Raw genomic sequence first — 15,549 nt, forward strand, 5'->3', positions numbered from 1 at the left:
TCAAATCCAGACCTATCTGATCCCAAATGCTTAAAAATGTGGCTAATTCTTTGATTATAACGTGGTAGTTGTTGTATGTACAGTAAAAACTGCTTACTGAAAATAGAAACGTCTTGGTTTCTGAAATACATGTCTTGATGAAGCAGTTACTCACTGTGTCTGCTCCAACTGCTTTATCAGAGGCTTCCTGTGTGGGTAACTAGAGACTAAGGGGGTAAAATGATATAACCCTCTCCCCTACCTCAATACCTCCTAGGTTTTTAAAAAAATTATTATACTTTAAGTTCTGGGGTACATGGGCAGATTGTGCAGGATTGTTACGGAGGTATACACATGCCATGGCGGTTTGCTGCCTCCATCTCCCCATCATCTACATTAGGTATTTCTCCTAATGTTATCCCTCCCCGACATACTCCCACCCCCTGCTATCCCTCTCCTAGCTCCCCCACCCCCAACAGGCCCCAGTGTGTGACATTCCCCTCCCTGTGTCCATGTGTTCTTATTGTACCTCCCAGTTTTTAAAACTCGGTTCAGTTGTCTAGTGTTTTCATCTGGAAGCCAGACTGCAGACTTGTGGGTCACCTGAGCTCATAGCTCTGGACACTCAATCTGGATAAAATTATGTTTTAAGGTCTTTTTTAATTGAACACTTTGTCCAGCCTCTGCCTGCATTGAAGACCCTCAAAGTTTCCTCCTCCACTTCGAAGACTAGCTGAATTGGAAATCATTAGAAAGTTTTCCCTGCAGTGTAAATTTAAATGTACTGGTTCTCTTTTTTTTTCCACCCCCCTCCCGATAACAGAGACTTGGGTTTACAGAATGTAAGCGATACTATTTGGCAAAAAGGAAAAACTGTTTTAAATCTCTCCATATTTGGCAATACGAGTCTCTCTCTCTCTCTCTCCCCCAGCAGATTTCTAATTACACTTCATAGATGGATCTCAGCTGGTCCTTTTTTTTCTGTTACATAAACGACAATGATTATTTGGACTATGTTTCAACCATTCTTCCTTGAACTTCAACCACCAAACATTTAAGGAGTGAAACTCCCTGCCAAAATGCACCAGAAACTCTTTAACTCTATAAAATTAAGTACTAGGGTTGGGAAATCCACTTGACCCTTTTAGCACCAGCATTTTCATTCCTCTGTGCATTGATTTTCAGACATTTCAGCTCCTTGTTTCCTGTGCATGCCTTGAGTCTTTCCTTGCCTCACTGTTGCCAACAATAGCAATCTAGCTTCTCCTGAGAAAGAGACTGCACTGAGCCAGGGGAAATAAATGGACTTCAAAGGAGAAATTCAGGAGCTAGTTTTTTTTATTTATTTTTTAAAAGTATGTGCCTCAGTGACCCAGAAAAGGGCACAGAGACTTAGCCAGTGTCTGCCAATAGGGAAGCCTCTCAGATGCAAGCCACCTACTAGTTGCTAAATAAAGAAAGCTCATGGCTGGCTGTGGGGGCTCACACCTGTAATCCCAGCACTTTGGGAGGCCAAGGCGGGCAGATCATTTGATGTCAGGAGTTCAAGATCAGCCTGACCAACATGGAGAAACCCCATCTCTACTAAAAATACAAAAATTAGCTGGGCATGTTGGCACACCCCTGTAGTACCAGCTACTCAGGAGGCTGAGGCAGGAGAAATGCTTGAACCTGAGAGGTGGAGGCTGCAGTGAACTGAGATGACAACATCGTACTCCAGCCTGGGCAACAAGAGTGAAACTCTGTCTTGAAAAAATAATAATAGTAATAAATAAAGAAAGCTTGTTGCAGCACTAGTTGCTCAGCCAAAGATTTGAGGAGTGGCATTGAGGTGCAGAAGGGGGTATGGGAGAGGATGGGAGCTAGGTATAGTTTGAACTATTTGATATCATTGAATAACAGCCCTCTCCCCCACTTACTGACAGAAAGTATAATGAATCTTTCCAGAGAGATCATTCATGCTTATACTTTATTACTCTCTAGTATAGTTCCATGTTAGCATGACTATTTGAAAACACTATAGATACATATTTTTTAAATAGAAACACCCTATTCTTTTTTTGTGTGCTTTAAGTTCTGGGGTAAGATGTGCAGATCTCACAGGATTGTTACAAAGGTACATACATGCCACGGTGGTTTGCTGTCTCCATCCCCCCGTCACCTACATCAGGCATTTCTCCCAGCTTTCTCTCTCCCTGGCCTCCCAGCCCCCTACTGTTCCTCCCCTAGCCTGCCACCCCTCAACAGACCCCAGTGTGTGATGTTCCCCTTCCTGTGCCCATGTGTTCTCATTTTTCAACACCCGCCTATGAGAACATGTGGTGTTTGTTTTTCTGTTCTTGTCTCAGTTTGCTGAGAATGATGGTTTCCAGGTTCATCCATGTCCCTTCAAAGGACACAAACTCATCATTTTTTATGGCTGCATAGTATTCCATGGCATATATGTGCCACATTTTCTTTGTCCAGTCTATCATTGATGGGCATTTGGGTTGGTTCCATGTCTTTACTATTGTAAACAGTGCCGCAATGAACATACATGTGCATGTGTCTTTATGATAGAATGATTTATAATCTTTTGGGTATATACCCAGTAATGGGATTGCTGGGTCAAATGGAAATTCTATTTCTAGGTCCTTGAGGAATCACCACACTGTCTTCCACAATGGTTGAGCTAATTTACACTCCCACCAACAGTGTAAAAGTGTTCCTATTTCTCCAAACCCTCTCCAGCACCTGTTGCCTTCAGATTTTTTAATGATCGCCATTCTAACTGGTATGAGATGGTATCTCAATGTGGTTTTGATTTGCATTTCTCTAATGACCAGTGATGATGAGCATTTTTTCATATGTTTATTGGCCTCAGAAATGTCTTCTTTTGAAAAATGCCTGTGCACATCCTTCACTCCCTTTTGAATGGGTTTGTTTGTTTGTTTTCCTATAAATCTGTTTTAGTTGTTTGTAGATTCTGGATATTAGCCCTTTGTCAGATGGGTAGATTGCAAAAATTTTTTCCCATTCTGTTGGTTGCCGGTTCACTCTAATGATAGTTTCTTCTGCTGTGCAGATGCTCTTTAGTTTAATTAGATCCCATTTGTCTCTTTTGGCTTTTGTTGCCAATGCTTTTGGTGTTTTAGTCATGAAGTCCTTGCCTGTGCCTATGTCCTGAATGGTTTTGCCTAGGTTTTCTTCTAGGGTTTTTATGGTGTTAGGTCTTATGTTTAAATCTTCTACAAACCCCTGCTCAAGGAAATAAGAGAGGATACAAACAGATGGAAAAACTTTCCACTACAGATATTTAACAGGTACCATGTTGTTTATCCCCTGGGATTACATGTTTCAATGAGCTAAATGAGAACTGTTTTGATGTAGATAAATAGGCGTAAGATTATAGACCCATTGCTCTTTCAGGAGTGAAATCATTTGCAAATCAACAGTGGAAGGATTCTGAGAACAGAGTGTTTCAAACAAACTTCCCACATAATTGTGTTTCCGTATATCTTTTCCTAGCACTGAGCAAACCTTTTAAATTGCCAGTTGTTCACTGAGGTTGACAATAAATCCAACCAGGAATATGTTGAATGTCCGTATAGAGTTTTGATACAAGTGGCTTTTCATTCTCTGCTATTCCCATAAAGTCAAACAAATTGGCATTTTAATATTGTCTTTTTATTTTCTATCATAGAAACCAAAACAAGTACCAAATAAAAGATACCAGGTGATAAATACAGAAAACTGATGGGATTACAGAATGATAGAGTGCTTATTATTTTAGAGATGAAGAAATTGCAACGAAGAAAGGTGAAGTTACTTGGCTAAGGTCACAAAAACCAAGCCTGGCCACAGAGGGAGGCATCATAATTCATTTGATTGTGTGATTGATCACCAAATTCCCATATGGAGTGAACTTGTTCTCTTTTTAAATGCCACCTAGATTGGATCAACACTCAAACCAATCAATACTGGCATTTATGCAGGGACCTTGGATAATGAAGGAAGGAAATTGTGTTCAATGTTCACAGCAAGAAATGGGGACCAAGAAAGAAGGCTTGGCATCACCCTCAGAGTGGCAGAGGAGTAAGGAGCAGGTCAGGTAGATGCCAACAAGGTCTCTGGGATCCCACATATCGGCCGTCATTTAGTCTCAAAAGATGAGACAGTAGAAAATATAAAAAGGTCAAAGAAGCATTTAGGTTAGTGGTTTTCAACCTTGGCAGCACTTTTAAATTCACTTTGGGGCTGGACATGGTGGCTCACGCCTGTAATCCCAGCACTTTGGGAGGCTGAGGCGGGCGGATCATGAGGTAAGGAGATACCATCCTGGCTAACATGGTGAAAGCCTGTCTCTACTAAAACACAAAAAATTAGCCAGGTGTGGTGGTGCACAGCTGCTGTTGTCCCAGCTACTCAGGAGGCTGAGGCAGGAGAATCACTTGAGCCCGGGAGGCAGAGGTTGCAGTGAGCCGAGATCGTGCCATTGCGCTCCAGCCTGGGAAGATTTAAAACATCTGAATGACCAGGCCACAGCCCAGACTGATGTCATCAGTATGTTTTCAAGATGGTACCAATGTGTATGCAAAATTAAGAAGCATGGTTCTAGATAAACCTAGTATGGGACTATTGAAAGAATGATAGAGGTAGCCTATCCCCAAATTCTTTCTGGGTTTTTTGGACCTAATATATTTTACATTTTAATACATGATTAAAATATCAATCCCAACTCAATGAGATGGAAAAATCATTCAACTAATTATATTATGACAATAGATGAATTAAGGAATTCAATGTTTCATATATATGTATGTGTGTGTGTGTGTATATATATATATATATACATATATATATATATAATTGCACTTTAGATTCTGGGGTACATGTGCAGAACATGCAGGATTGTTATATAAGTACCTACATGGCAATGTGGTTTGCTGCCTGCATCCCCCCGTCACCTATATCTGGCATTTCTCCCCATGTTTTCCCTCTCCAACCTCCCTACTCCCCACCATCCCTCCCCTATTCCCCCACAACAGATCCCATGTGTGATGCTCCCCTCCCTGTGTCCATGTGTTCTCATTGTTCAACCCCTGCCTATGAGTGAGAACATGCAGTGTCTGATTTTCTGTTCTTGTGTCAGTTTGCTGAGAATGATGGTTTCCAGATTCATCCATGTCCCTACAAAGGACACAAACTCATCGTTTTTTATGGCTGCATAGTATTCCATGGTGTATATGTGCCACATTTTCCTTGTCCAGTCTATCATTGATGAGTATTTGGGTTGGTTCCAGGTCTTTACTATTGTAAACAGTACCACAATGAACATATGTGTGCATGTGTCCTTATGATAGAAGGATTTATAATCCTTTGGATATATACCCAGTAATGGGATTGCTGGGTCATTGGCATTTCTATTTCTAGGTCCTTGAGGAATCACCACACTGTCTCCCACAATGGTGGAACTAATTTACACTCCCACCAACAGTGTAAAAGCATTCCTATTTTTCCAGACCCTCTCCAGCATCTGTTGTCTTCAGATTTTTTAATGATTGCCATTCTAACTGGTGTGAGATGGTATCTCAATGTGGTTTTGATTAGCATTTCTCTAATGACCAGTGATGATGAGCATTTTTCATGTGTTTGTTGGCCTTATATATGTCTTTTGAAAAGTGTCTGTTTATATCCTTCACCGACTTTTGAATGGGTTTGTTTGTTTCTTTCTTGTAAATCTGTTTTAGTTCCTTGTAGATGCTGGATATTAGCCCTTTGTCAGATGGGTAAATTGCAAAAATTTTTTCCCATTCTGTTGGTTGCCGATTCACTCTAATTATTTATTTTATTTTATTTTTTTGCTGTACAGAAGCTCTAGAGTTTAAATAGATCCCATTTGTTTATTTTGTCTTTTGTTGACAATGCTTTTGGTGTTTTAGTCATGAAGTCCTTGCCTATGCTTATGTCCTGAATGGTTTTGCCTAGGTTTTCTTCTAGGGTATTTATGGTGTTAGGTCTTATGTTTAAGTCTTTAATCCATCTGGAGTTAATTTTTGTATAAGGTGTCAGGAACAGGTCCAGTTTCTGCTTTTGGCACATGGCTAGCCAGTTTTCCCAACACCATTTATTAAACAGGGAATCCTTTCCCCATTGCTTGTTTTTGTCAGATTTGTCAAAGATCAGATGGTTGCAGATGTGTGGCGTTACTTCCGAAGCCTCTGTTCTGTTCCATTGGTCTATATCTTTTTGTACCAGTACCATGCTGTTTCGATTACTGTAGCCTTATAGTATAGTTTGAAGTCATGAAGTGTGATGCCTCAAGCTTTGTTCTTTTTGCTTAGAATTGTCTTGGCTATTCAGGCTCTCTTTTGGTTCCATATGAAGTTTAAGGTGGTTTTTTCCAGTTCTGTGAAGAGGGTCATAGGTAGGTTGATGGGGATAGCCTTGAATCTATAAATTACTTTGGGCAGTATGGCCATTTTCACAATATTGATTCTTCCTAACCATGAGCATGGAATGTTTTTCCATCTGTTTGTGTCCTCTCTTATTGCCTTGAGTAGTAGTTTGTAGTTCTCCTTGAAGACGTTCATTACATCCTTTGTTAGTTGTATTCCTAGGTATTTTATTCTCTTTGTAGCTATTGTAAATGGCAGTTCATTCTTAATTTGGCTCTCTTTAAGTCTGTTATTGACGTATAGGAATACCTGGAATTTCTGCACATTGATTTTGTATCCTGAGACTTTGCCAAAGTTGCTTATCAGTTTCAGGAGATTTTGGGCTGAGACGTTGGGGTCTTTTAAATATACAATCATGTCATCTGCAAAGAGACAATTTGACTTCCTCCTTTCCTAATTAAATACCTTTTCTTTTTCTTGCCTGATTGCTCTTGCTCGAACTTCCAATACTATATTTAATAGGAGTGGAGAGAGAGGTCATCCTTGTCTAGTGCCAGAATTCAAAGGGAATGCTTCCAACCCATTCAGTATGATGCTGGCTGTGGGTTTGTCATAAATAGCTTTTATTATTTTGAGATATGTCCAGTTGATACCTAGTTTATTGATAGTTTTTAGCATAAAGGGCTGTTGAATTTTGTTGAAGGTCTCTGCATCTGTTGGGATAATCATGTGGTTTTTATCTTTGGTTCTGTTTACATGGGGGATTACATTTACAGACTTGCACATGTTCAACCAGCCTTGCATCCTGGGATGAAGCCTACTTGATTGTAATGGATAAGCTGTTTGATGTGCTGTTGCAATTGGTTTGCCTGTATTTTATTGAAGATTTTTGCATCTGTATTCATCATGGATATTGGCCTGAAATTTTCAGTTGTGTCTCTGCTGGGTTTTGGTATCAGGATGATATTGATCTCATAAAATGATTTGGGAAGGCGGTTGTGCCTTGGGGTGCCAAGATGTCGTTCCCAAAGTATAAACCGTCGCACTTCGCCACTCTGCCCCAGACCCTCGACCCAGCCGAATATGACATATCTCTGGAAACCCGGCGGGCGCAAGTCGAGCGGTTGGCCATTAGAGCCCGGCTGAAACGAGAGTACCTGCTTCAGTACAACGACCCCCACCGCCGAGGACTCGTCGTAAATCCTGCCTTGGTTTGTTGGGCCTATGCAAGAGCAAACGTCTATCCTAATTGCAGAGCCACTCCTAAAACCTCACTACTGGGAGCTGTGTTTGGAGTTGGGCCCCTCATCTTGTGGTATTATATTCTCAAAACTGACAGGGATAAGAAAGAAAAACTTATCCGGGAAGGAAAATTGGATCGAACATTTAATCTCTCATATTAAGTCTGGCAATGGTGACTACATGTATTACCTCAAATAAATCATCTATTAATCATTAAAAAAAATGATTTGGGAAGGATTCCCTCTTTTTGGATTGTTTGGAATAGTTTCAGAACGAGTGGTACCAGATCCTCTTTGTATGTCTGGTAGAATTTGGCTGTGAACCCGTCTGGACCTGGGCTTTTTTTTGTTGGTAGGCTATTAATTCCTGCCTCAACTTCAGCCCTTGTTATTGGTCTATTCAGGGTTTTGACTTCTTCCTGGTTTAGGCTTGGGAGGATGCAAGTGTCCAGTAATTTATCAATTTTTTCCAGGTTTCCTGTTTTATGTGCATAGAGTTGTTTGTAGTAATCTCTGATGGTAGTTTGTATTTCTGTGGAATCTGTGGTGATACCCTCTTTATCATTTTTTATTGCATCTATTTGATTCTTCTCTCTTTTCTTTTTTATTAATCTGGCTAGCAGTCAATTTTGTTGATGTTTTCAAAAAACAGCTGGATTTACTGATTTTTTTTGAAGGTTTTTTTTGTGTCTCTATTTCCTTCATTTTCGGTCTTATATTAGTTATTTCTTGTCTTCTGCTAGCTTTTGAATTTTTTTGATCTTGCTCCTCTAGCTCTTTCAATTTTGATGATAGGGTGTCGATTTTAGATCTTTCCTTGCTTCTCATGTGAGCATTTATTGCTATAAATTTTCCTCTAGACACTGTTTTAAATGTGTCTCAGAGATTCTGGTACATTGTGTCTTCATTCCCGTTGGTTTCGAAGAACATCTTTATTTCTGCCTTCATTTCATTGTTTATCCAGTCAACATTCAAGAGCCAGTTGTTCAGTTTCCGTGAAGTTGTGTGGTTCTGAGTTACTTTCTTAATCCTGAGTTCTAATTTGATTGCACTGTGGTCTGAGAGACTGTTTGTTATGACTTCTGTTCTTTTGCATTTGCTGAGAAGTGATTTACTTCCAATTATGTGGTCAATTTTAGAGTAGGTGTGATGTGATGCTGAGATGAATGTGTATTCTGCGGATTTGGGGTGGAGAGTTCTGTAGATGTCTATTAGGTTTGCTTGGTCCAGATCTGAGTTCAAGTCCTGGATATCCTTGTTAATTTTCTGTCTTGTCTAATATTGACAGTGGAGTGCTAAAATCTCCCCCTATTATTGTGTGGGAGTCTAAGTCTCTTTGTAGGTCATTAAGAACTTGTTTTATGTACCTGGGTGGTCCTGTATTGGGTGTGTATATAGTTAGCATGATTAGTGCTTCTTGTTGCATTGATCCTTTTACCATTATGTAATGCCCTTCTTTGTCTCTTTTGATCTTTGTTGGTTTAAAGTCTATTTTATCAGACACTAGGATTGCAACTCCTGTGGTTTTTTTTGCTCTCCATTTGCTTGGTAAATTTTCCTCCATCCCTTTATTTTGAGCCTATGTGTGTCCTTGCATGTGAGATGGGTTCCCTGGATACAGCACACTGATGGGTTTTGACTTTTTATTCAGTTTGCCAGTCTGTGTCTTTTGATTGGAGAATTTAGCCCATTTACATTTAAGGTTAGTATTGATATGTGTGAATTTGATCCTGCCATTTTAATGCTAGCTGGTTGTTTTTCCCATTAGCTGATGCAGTTTCTTCATTGTGTCAATGCTTTTTACCATTTGGTACGTTTTTGAAGTGGCTGGTACTGGTTGTTCCTTTCTATGTTTAGTGCTTCTTTCAGGAGCTCTTGTAAGGCAGGCCTGGTGATGACAAAATCTCTCAGCAATTGCTTGTTTGTAAAGGATTTTATTTCTCCTTCGCTTATGAAGCTTAGTTTGGCTGGATATGAAATTCTAGGTTGAAAGTTCTATTCTTTAAGGATGTTAAGTATCGGCCCCCACTCTCTTCTGGCTTGTAGGGTTTCTGCCAAGAGATCTGCTGTGAGTCTGATGGGCTTCCATTTGTGGGTAACCCGACCTTTCTCTCTGGCTGCCCTTAGTGTTTTTTTTGTCATTTCAACTCTGGTGAATCTGATGATTATGTGCCGTGGGGTTGCTCTTGAGGAATATGTTTGTGGTGTTCTCTGTATTTCCTGGACTTGAATATTGGCCTGCCTTGCTAGGCTGGGGAAGTTCTCCTGGATAATATCCTGAAGAGTGTTTCCCAGCTTGGATTCATTCTCTCTGTCACATTCAGGTATACCTATAAAATGTAGATTAGGTCTTTTCACATAATCCCATATTTCTTGGAGGCTTTGTTCATTTCTTTTCACTTTTTTTTCTCTAATCTTGCTTTCTTGTTTTATTTCATTGAGCTGATCTTCAATCTCTGATATCCTTTCTGCTGCTTGGTCAGTTCGGCTATTGAAATTTATGTATTCTTTGCAAAGTTCTGGTGTTGTGTTTTTCAGCTCCATCAGGTCATTTATATTCTTCTCTAAGCTGTTTATTCTTGTTAGCATTTCATCAAACCTTTTTTCAAGGTTCTTAGTTTGTTTGCATTGGGTTAGAACATGTTCTTTTAGCTCAGAGAATTTTGTTATTACCAACTTTCTGAAGCCTGTTTCTGTCAATTCATCAGACTCATTCTCCATCCAGCCTCGTTCCCTTGCTGGTGAGGAGTTGTAATCCCCTAGAGGAGGATAGGCATTCTGGTTTTGGGTGTCTTCATCCTTTTTTCACTGGTTTCTTCCCATCTTTGTGGATTTATCTCCCTTTGATCTTTGAAGTTGGTGATTTTCCGATGGAGTCTCTGAGTGGACATCCTTTTTGTTGATGATGAAGTTATTTCTTTCTGTTTTTTGGTTTTCCTTCTAACAGTCAGGCCCCCTCTGCTGTAGGACTGCTGGTGTTCCACTCCAGACTCTGCTTGCTGTGGGATTACCTGCAGTAGCTGCAGAACAGTAAGGGTTTCTGCCAGTTTCTTCTTTTGTTGTCTTCATCCCAGAAGGATACCCACCAGATATCAACCTGAGCTCTCCTTTATGAGGCATCTCTTTGGATATACTGGGGTCAGAGAGCTGCTTGAGGAGACAGTCTGACCCTTATAGGAGTTCAAGTGCTGAGCTGTGAGCTCTGTTGTTTTGTTCAGAGCTGCTGGGCAGGTACATTTAAATCTACTGCAGCAGAACTCATAATGACCTTTTTCCCAGGTGCTCTGTCCTGGGAAGGTGGGGCTTTATTTATAAGTTCCTGATGTGCTGCTGCCTTTTTTCCAGAGATGCCCTGCCCAGCTAGGAGGTAGCCTAGTCACAGTCTGCCAGCAGAGGCATTGCTGAGCTGCCATGGCCTCTGCCCATCTGCTGTGTGAACTTCTTGTGGTTTTGTTAATAGAGGTATAGTTAAAACTTGCCTATCCCCAAATTCTTCCAGTTGACTCTGTTTTCCTCTCTAAAGTTTCTTAGTACTGCTGTCAAAAACAAGGCCTTGTCCCTTCTTGCACTGCTGATTCTCTTTGTTAGTGTTTGCATGCGGTAGTGCCATATTGGCCATGGACTGAGTTTGGGACAGTTAAATATCGGCCACCTCTGTTTTTGTCTCAGTTAACTACTGCTGCATAAGAAATTGCCCCAAAACTTGGTGGTTTAAAATAAGGACTATTATTTCTCATGATTCTGTGGGTTGGTTGGTTGATTCCTCTGCTGACTTTGCCTGGGCTGTCTGACACAGTTGCATTCAGCTGGCTTAAAGGCACAAGACAGCCTCAGTCACACATCTACAGTTGGTGTTTGCTATTGGCTGGGTGGCCTCAATGCCTGTCCACATGGCATGTCATCTTTAGCATCCACACCATCTTCCTTGCATGGCAGTTCAGGCAAACATTCCAAGAGAAGAAAAGTGGAATTCTCTTAAGGCCAAACCTTGGAAATCATGTAACTTCAATTCTGCTGCCTGTTTTTGGTCAAAACAAGTATGGTGGCCAATAGAATGCATCTCACAGACCTCCTACTACAGAACATGTAGTTGATTGAGGACCCAGATACTGTGCTTTGAAGTTTATTGGTAAGTTCATGCAGAGGCCACAGACTGAATACTAAGGCAGATCTTTTCTTGGGAGGGACGGGACTCCTTTTTTGGCTAACTTTGGCTCAAGGCCTCCCTAATGGTTTTGCTCAATTTTTCTTAGACTCTTCTGCCCAACGTTCTTTTCTTTTCTCTCACCTTCACTCAGGATCAACTTTGCATCATGGCCTGATGGCTCTCCCATTTTTTATTTTTTTTATTTTTATTTTTTTGAGACAGAGTCTCACTCTGTTACACAGGCTGGAGTACAGTGGCACAATCTCAGCTCACTGCAACTTCCACCTTCCAGGTTCAAGCAATTCTCCTGCCTCAGCCTCCCAAGTAGCTGGGATTACAGGCATGCACCACCACACCCGGCTAATTTTTGTATTTTTAGTAGAGACAGGGTTTTGCCATGTTGGCCAGGCTGGTCTCCGTCTCCTGGCCTCAAGTGATACACCCCTCTTGGCCTCCCAAAGTGCTGGGATTCCAGGTGTGAGCCACCGTGCTCGGTCCAGGTCTCCTAAATTTGCCTGTTAGTTTCTTTCACACAGGGACTAGTAAAATCCTTGCACGTTTGGTCTTGCTTTGGCATCTGTTTCTCACACAACCTGGATTAACCCAGCAACTTATAAGACCAGCCCAGATAAAAAGGGAGGGAAAATAAACTCTACCTCTGGATGGGAGGAATAGCAAAGCCACATTGCAAGGGGGCATGAGAGGAATGTTTCCCCTTCATCTAAAAACAATCTACCATCGCTTCCCCCAGGGAATGCCTCCTCCCTCGCTCTCAGCCTTTGTGTTTCACGTGGAGTTAATTCTACTTCCGGCTCTGTAGTGGGGATGTGATTCAGCCTCTGCCAGTCAGGCACCACATTACATCACGTAATGCCACTGATTTAGGCACATGAATGTGACCAGATCAAAACCAGTGAGAAGCAGTGAGACTTTTGCTGGGGGGCTCTGGGGAGAGAGGAAGATTAACCTTTTCTGTGGGTCTTAAAACTGGTCACATGTGAGGCTGTAGCCTCTGGAATCCATGTGAATTCTGTGTTTCGATTTCTCTTAATTCTATCTCCATCTGTATTTGTTTTCTATTGCTGTGCAGCAAATTACCACATATTATTGCTTTAAGATAACACATTATTAGCTCACAGTTTCTGGGGATCAGGGCATCGCTTAATTAGGTCTTTCACTCAGAGTCTTTTTTTTTTTTTTTTTTTTTGAGGTAGAGTTTCGCTCTTGTCGCCCAGGCTGGAGTGCAATGGTGTGATCTCAGCTTACTGCATCCTCCACCTCCTGAATTCAGGTGATTCTCTTGCCTCAGCTTCCTGAGTAGCCAAGATTACAAGCATGCACCACCACTCCTGGCTACTTTTTGTATTTTAATAGAGACAGGGCTTTCACCACATTGGCTAGGCTGGTCTCAAACTCCTGGCCTTAGGTGCTCTGCCTGCCTCAGCCTCCCAAAGTGTTGTTCAGAGTCTTATAAAGCTGAAAATCAAGATGTCAGCAGGTCTGGTTTTCCTAGGGGGCTCAATTAGCCTGCAGGTCTGCTTCCGAGCTCATTCGGGTTATTGCAAAACATTTATTTCCTTGAAGCTGTATGACTGAGGGCCCTGGCTTTTTAGTTACTGTTGGATAGAGTCTGCTCTCGGTATCTAGAAGCTGCTCATAATTCCTTGCCATGTAGCTCACAATATGCCCTTTTACTTCTTCAAAGCCAGCAGAATCATGGGAGTGAGATCCCATCACCCTTGCTATATTCTGTTGGTTAGAAGCAAGCCATAGGTTTTATTAGCACGTAAGATGAGAGGGGGTTCTACAAAGGTATGCCCAGTTGGGGGGTCACCTTAATATGCATCCATCACTCCTCCCAAGGTTCAAGGTACATAAAGGAATGGTAGCGTAGGCAGCAGCTCACAGGTACAGGGATTCTCTGGCTCTGCTCCTCTTCCCCCAGCAGATCATGCCAGTGCCCGTCTTAATGATGGCAACGTGAAATCTTCTTCTCTGGTAAGCCCTTTATAATAAGTAGACATTTACATAAAATGGTCACAATATTAATTTTGGCTTTGTCTTAAGATATGCCTCTTGAACCAGCCCCAGAAACCCACCCACCAGATGATGGTTCTCTCTGCTTGTCATTAACTCAAGCCATCTTACTCTGGGCCAGGTGTGGTAGCTGATGCCTGTAATCCCAGCACTTTGGGAGGCCGAGGCAGACAGATCACGAAGTCAAAAGTTCGAGACCACCCTGGCCAGCATGGTGAAACCCTGTCTCTACTAAAAATACAAAAAATTAGCTGAGTATGGTGGTGCATGTATATAATCCCAGTTACTTGGGAGGCTGAGGCAGGAGAATTGCTTGAACCCGGAAGGCAGAGGGTGCAGTGAGCAGAGATTATACCACTGCACTTAGCCTGGGTGACAGAGCAAGACTCTGTCTCCAAAAAGGAAGAAAGATATCTTACTCTGACTTGCATGTAGTAAGAGCAAGTATTTTCTGGACTAGATTTTTTTCTAGTGACAGTGACAGAAATGGTCACTAAGCAATGGCTGTTGGGTAAGGCAAGGGATTGGGAAGTAAGGGAAAATGTCACTTCCTCTGCCCCACTCTGAATATATAAAAAAACCTTAGCTAATACAGTCTTCATTATGTGCCATGGCACTGTTCCAAGTACTTTAATAATCGAGTCATTTAGTGCTTGGAACAACCTTATAAGATAGTGCTAATTATTATGCCCATTTTACAGATGAAGTTACTGAGGCAGAGAGACATTAAACAACTTGCCAAGGCTCATGCCTGTAATCCCATAACTTTGGGGAGGCCAAGGCAGTTGGATCACTGGAGGCAGGAGTTTGAGACCAGCCTGGCCAACATGATGAAACCCTGTCTCTACTGAAAATAGAAAAATTAGCTGGGTGTGGTGGTGACTGCCTATAATCCCACCTGCTCAGCAGGCTGAAGCAGGAGAATCGTTTGAACCCAGGAGGCAGAGGTTGCAGTGAGCTGAGATCACGCCATTGCACTCCAGCCTGGGTGACGAGCAGAATTCAGTCTCTAAATAAATAAATAAATAAATAACTTGCCAAGATCACACCACCTGGAATCAAACCAAGGCAGACAGGCTCCAAAGTCCTTTTGTGATCTTATCCACTGTGTCACGTTGTCTCCTAGAATTCTCTAAAAGAAGTTCTTTTTCAGCAATCTCTAACGTAATGCATTGACACTCCACACAGTAGCTTATAATGAAAAGACATTAGAAGGAGCACTTTATCCCAAGGGTCAGTCTGTTAAATACATGACTGATCCATCAGGAGTCCATCCCTGAGACTCAGAACGACTGTAATCAAAGGTGGCAGCTCTTTTATGCACTTTGTCTGCTGAAGATAGAACCTGATGTACCACTGGCTCAAAATGGTCAGGTCTGTGCAAGAGCCACCTTTGCCCCCGGGCTCTAAGACAGCTTCATGCCTCTGTAGCTGGACAGCTATGAATCAGGGCAAGCGATCTGTTCATCTCATCCCTATGCTGGCGAGCAGCACTTCCCTGCCTGGGAAAAGACATTTGAACAAATTCACAACTGTGGTTGCTGAAACAGTCACTCAGGGGAGGCCGCTGCAACAAAAGGAGATCCTTGCCCTCTCCTGTCAGAGGGGCCACTGAAGAAAGCGAACTTAACGGTATCGTTCCCTAGGTATCAAAAATCAAAATGATGGCTTTAAAGAGTAAAGTTGCTCCTTTATGAATTCTCTTGCCCTGTAAAGGAATTATAAAACCTTTTTGCCAGGTCGGGCATGGTGGCTCACGCCTGTAATC

General features: G+C 41.8%; 1 protein-coding gene across 1 annotated transcript; it reads left to right on the forward strand.

The window, feature by feature from the left end:
- Positions 1 to 7,343: 7,343 nt before the first annotated feature.
- On the forward strand, positions 7,344 to 7,821 carry LOC108314371 (NADH dehydrogenase [ubiquinone] 1 beta subcomplex subunit 4-like). The gene has a single exon (XM_037743733.1). It carries the CDS (start codon positions 7,373 to 7,375, stop codon positions 7,757 to 7,759), a length of 387 nt encoding a protein of 128 aa, XP_037599661.1. The 5' UTR covers positions 7,344 to 7,372; the 3' UTR covers positions 7,760 to 7,821.
- The last annotated feature ends 7,728 nt before the right edge of the window (positions 7,822 to 15,549 follow it).

The sequence above is a fragment of the Cebus imitator genome, unplaced genomic scaffold, assembly GCF_001604975.1.
Source record: "Cebus imitator isolate Cc_AM_T3 unplaced genomic scaffold, Cebus_imitator-1.0 Scaffold150, whole genome shotgun sequence".
Taxonomy (NCBI): Eukaryota; Metazoa; Chordata; class Mammalia; order Primates; family Cebidae; genus Cebus; species Cebus imitator.

Bases quoted from the DNA above. Each gene is read 5' to 3' on its own strand.
- LOC108314371 (XM_037743733.1), top strand. From the start codon at position 7,373: ATGTCGTTCCCAAAGTATAAACCGTCGCACTTCGCCACTCTGCCCCAG.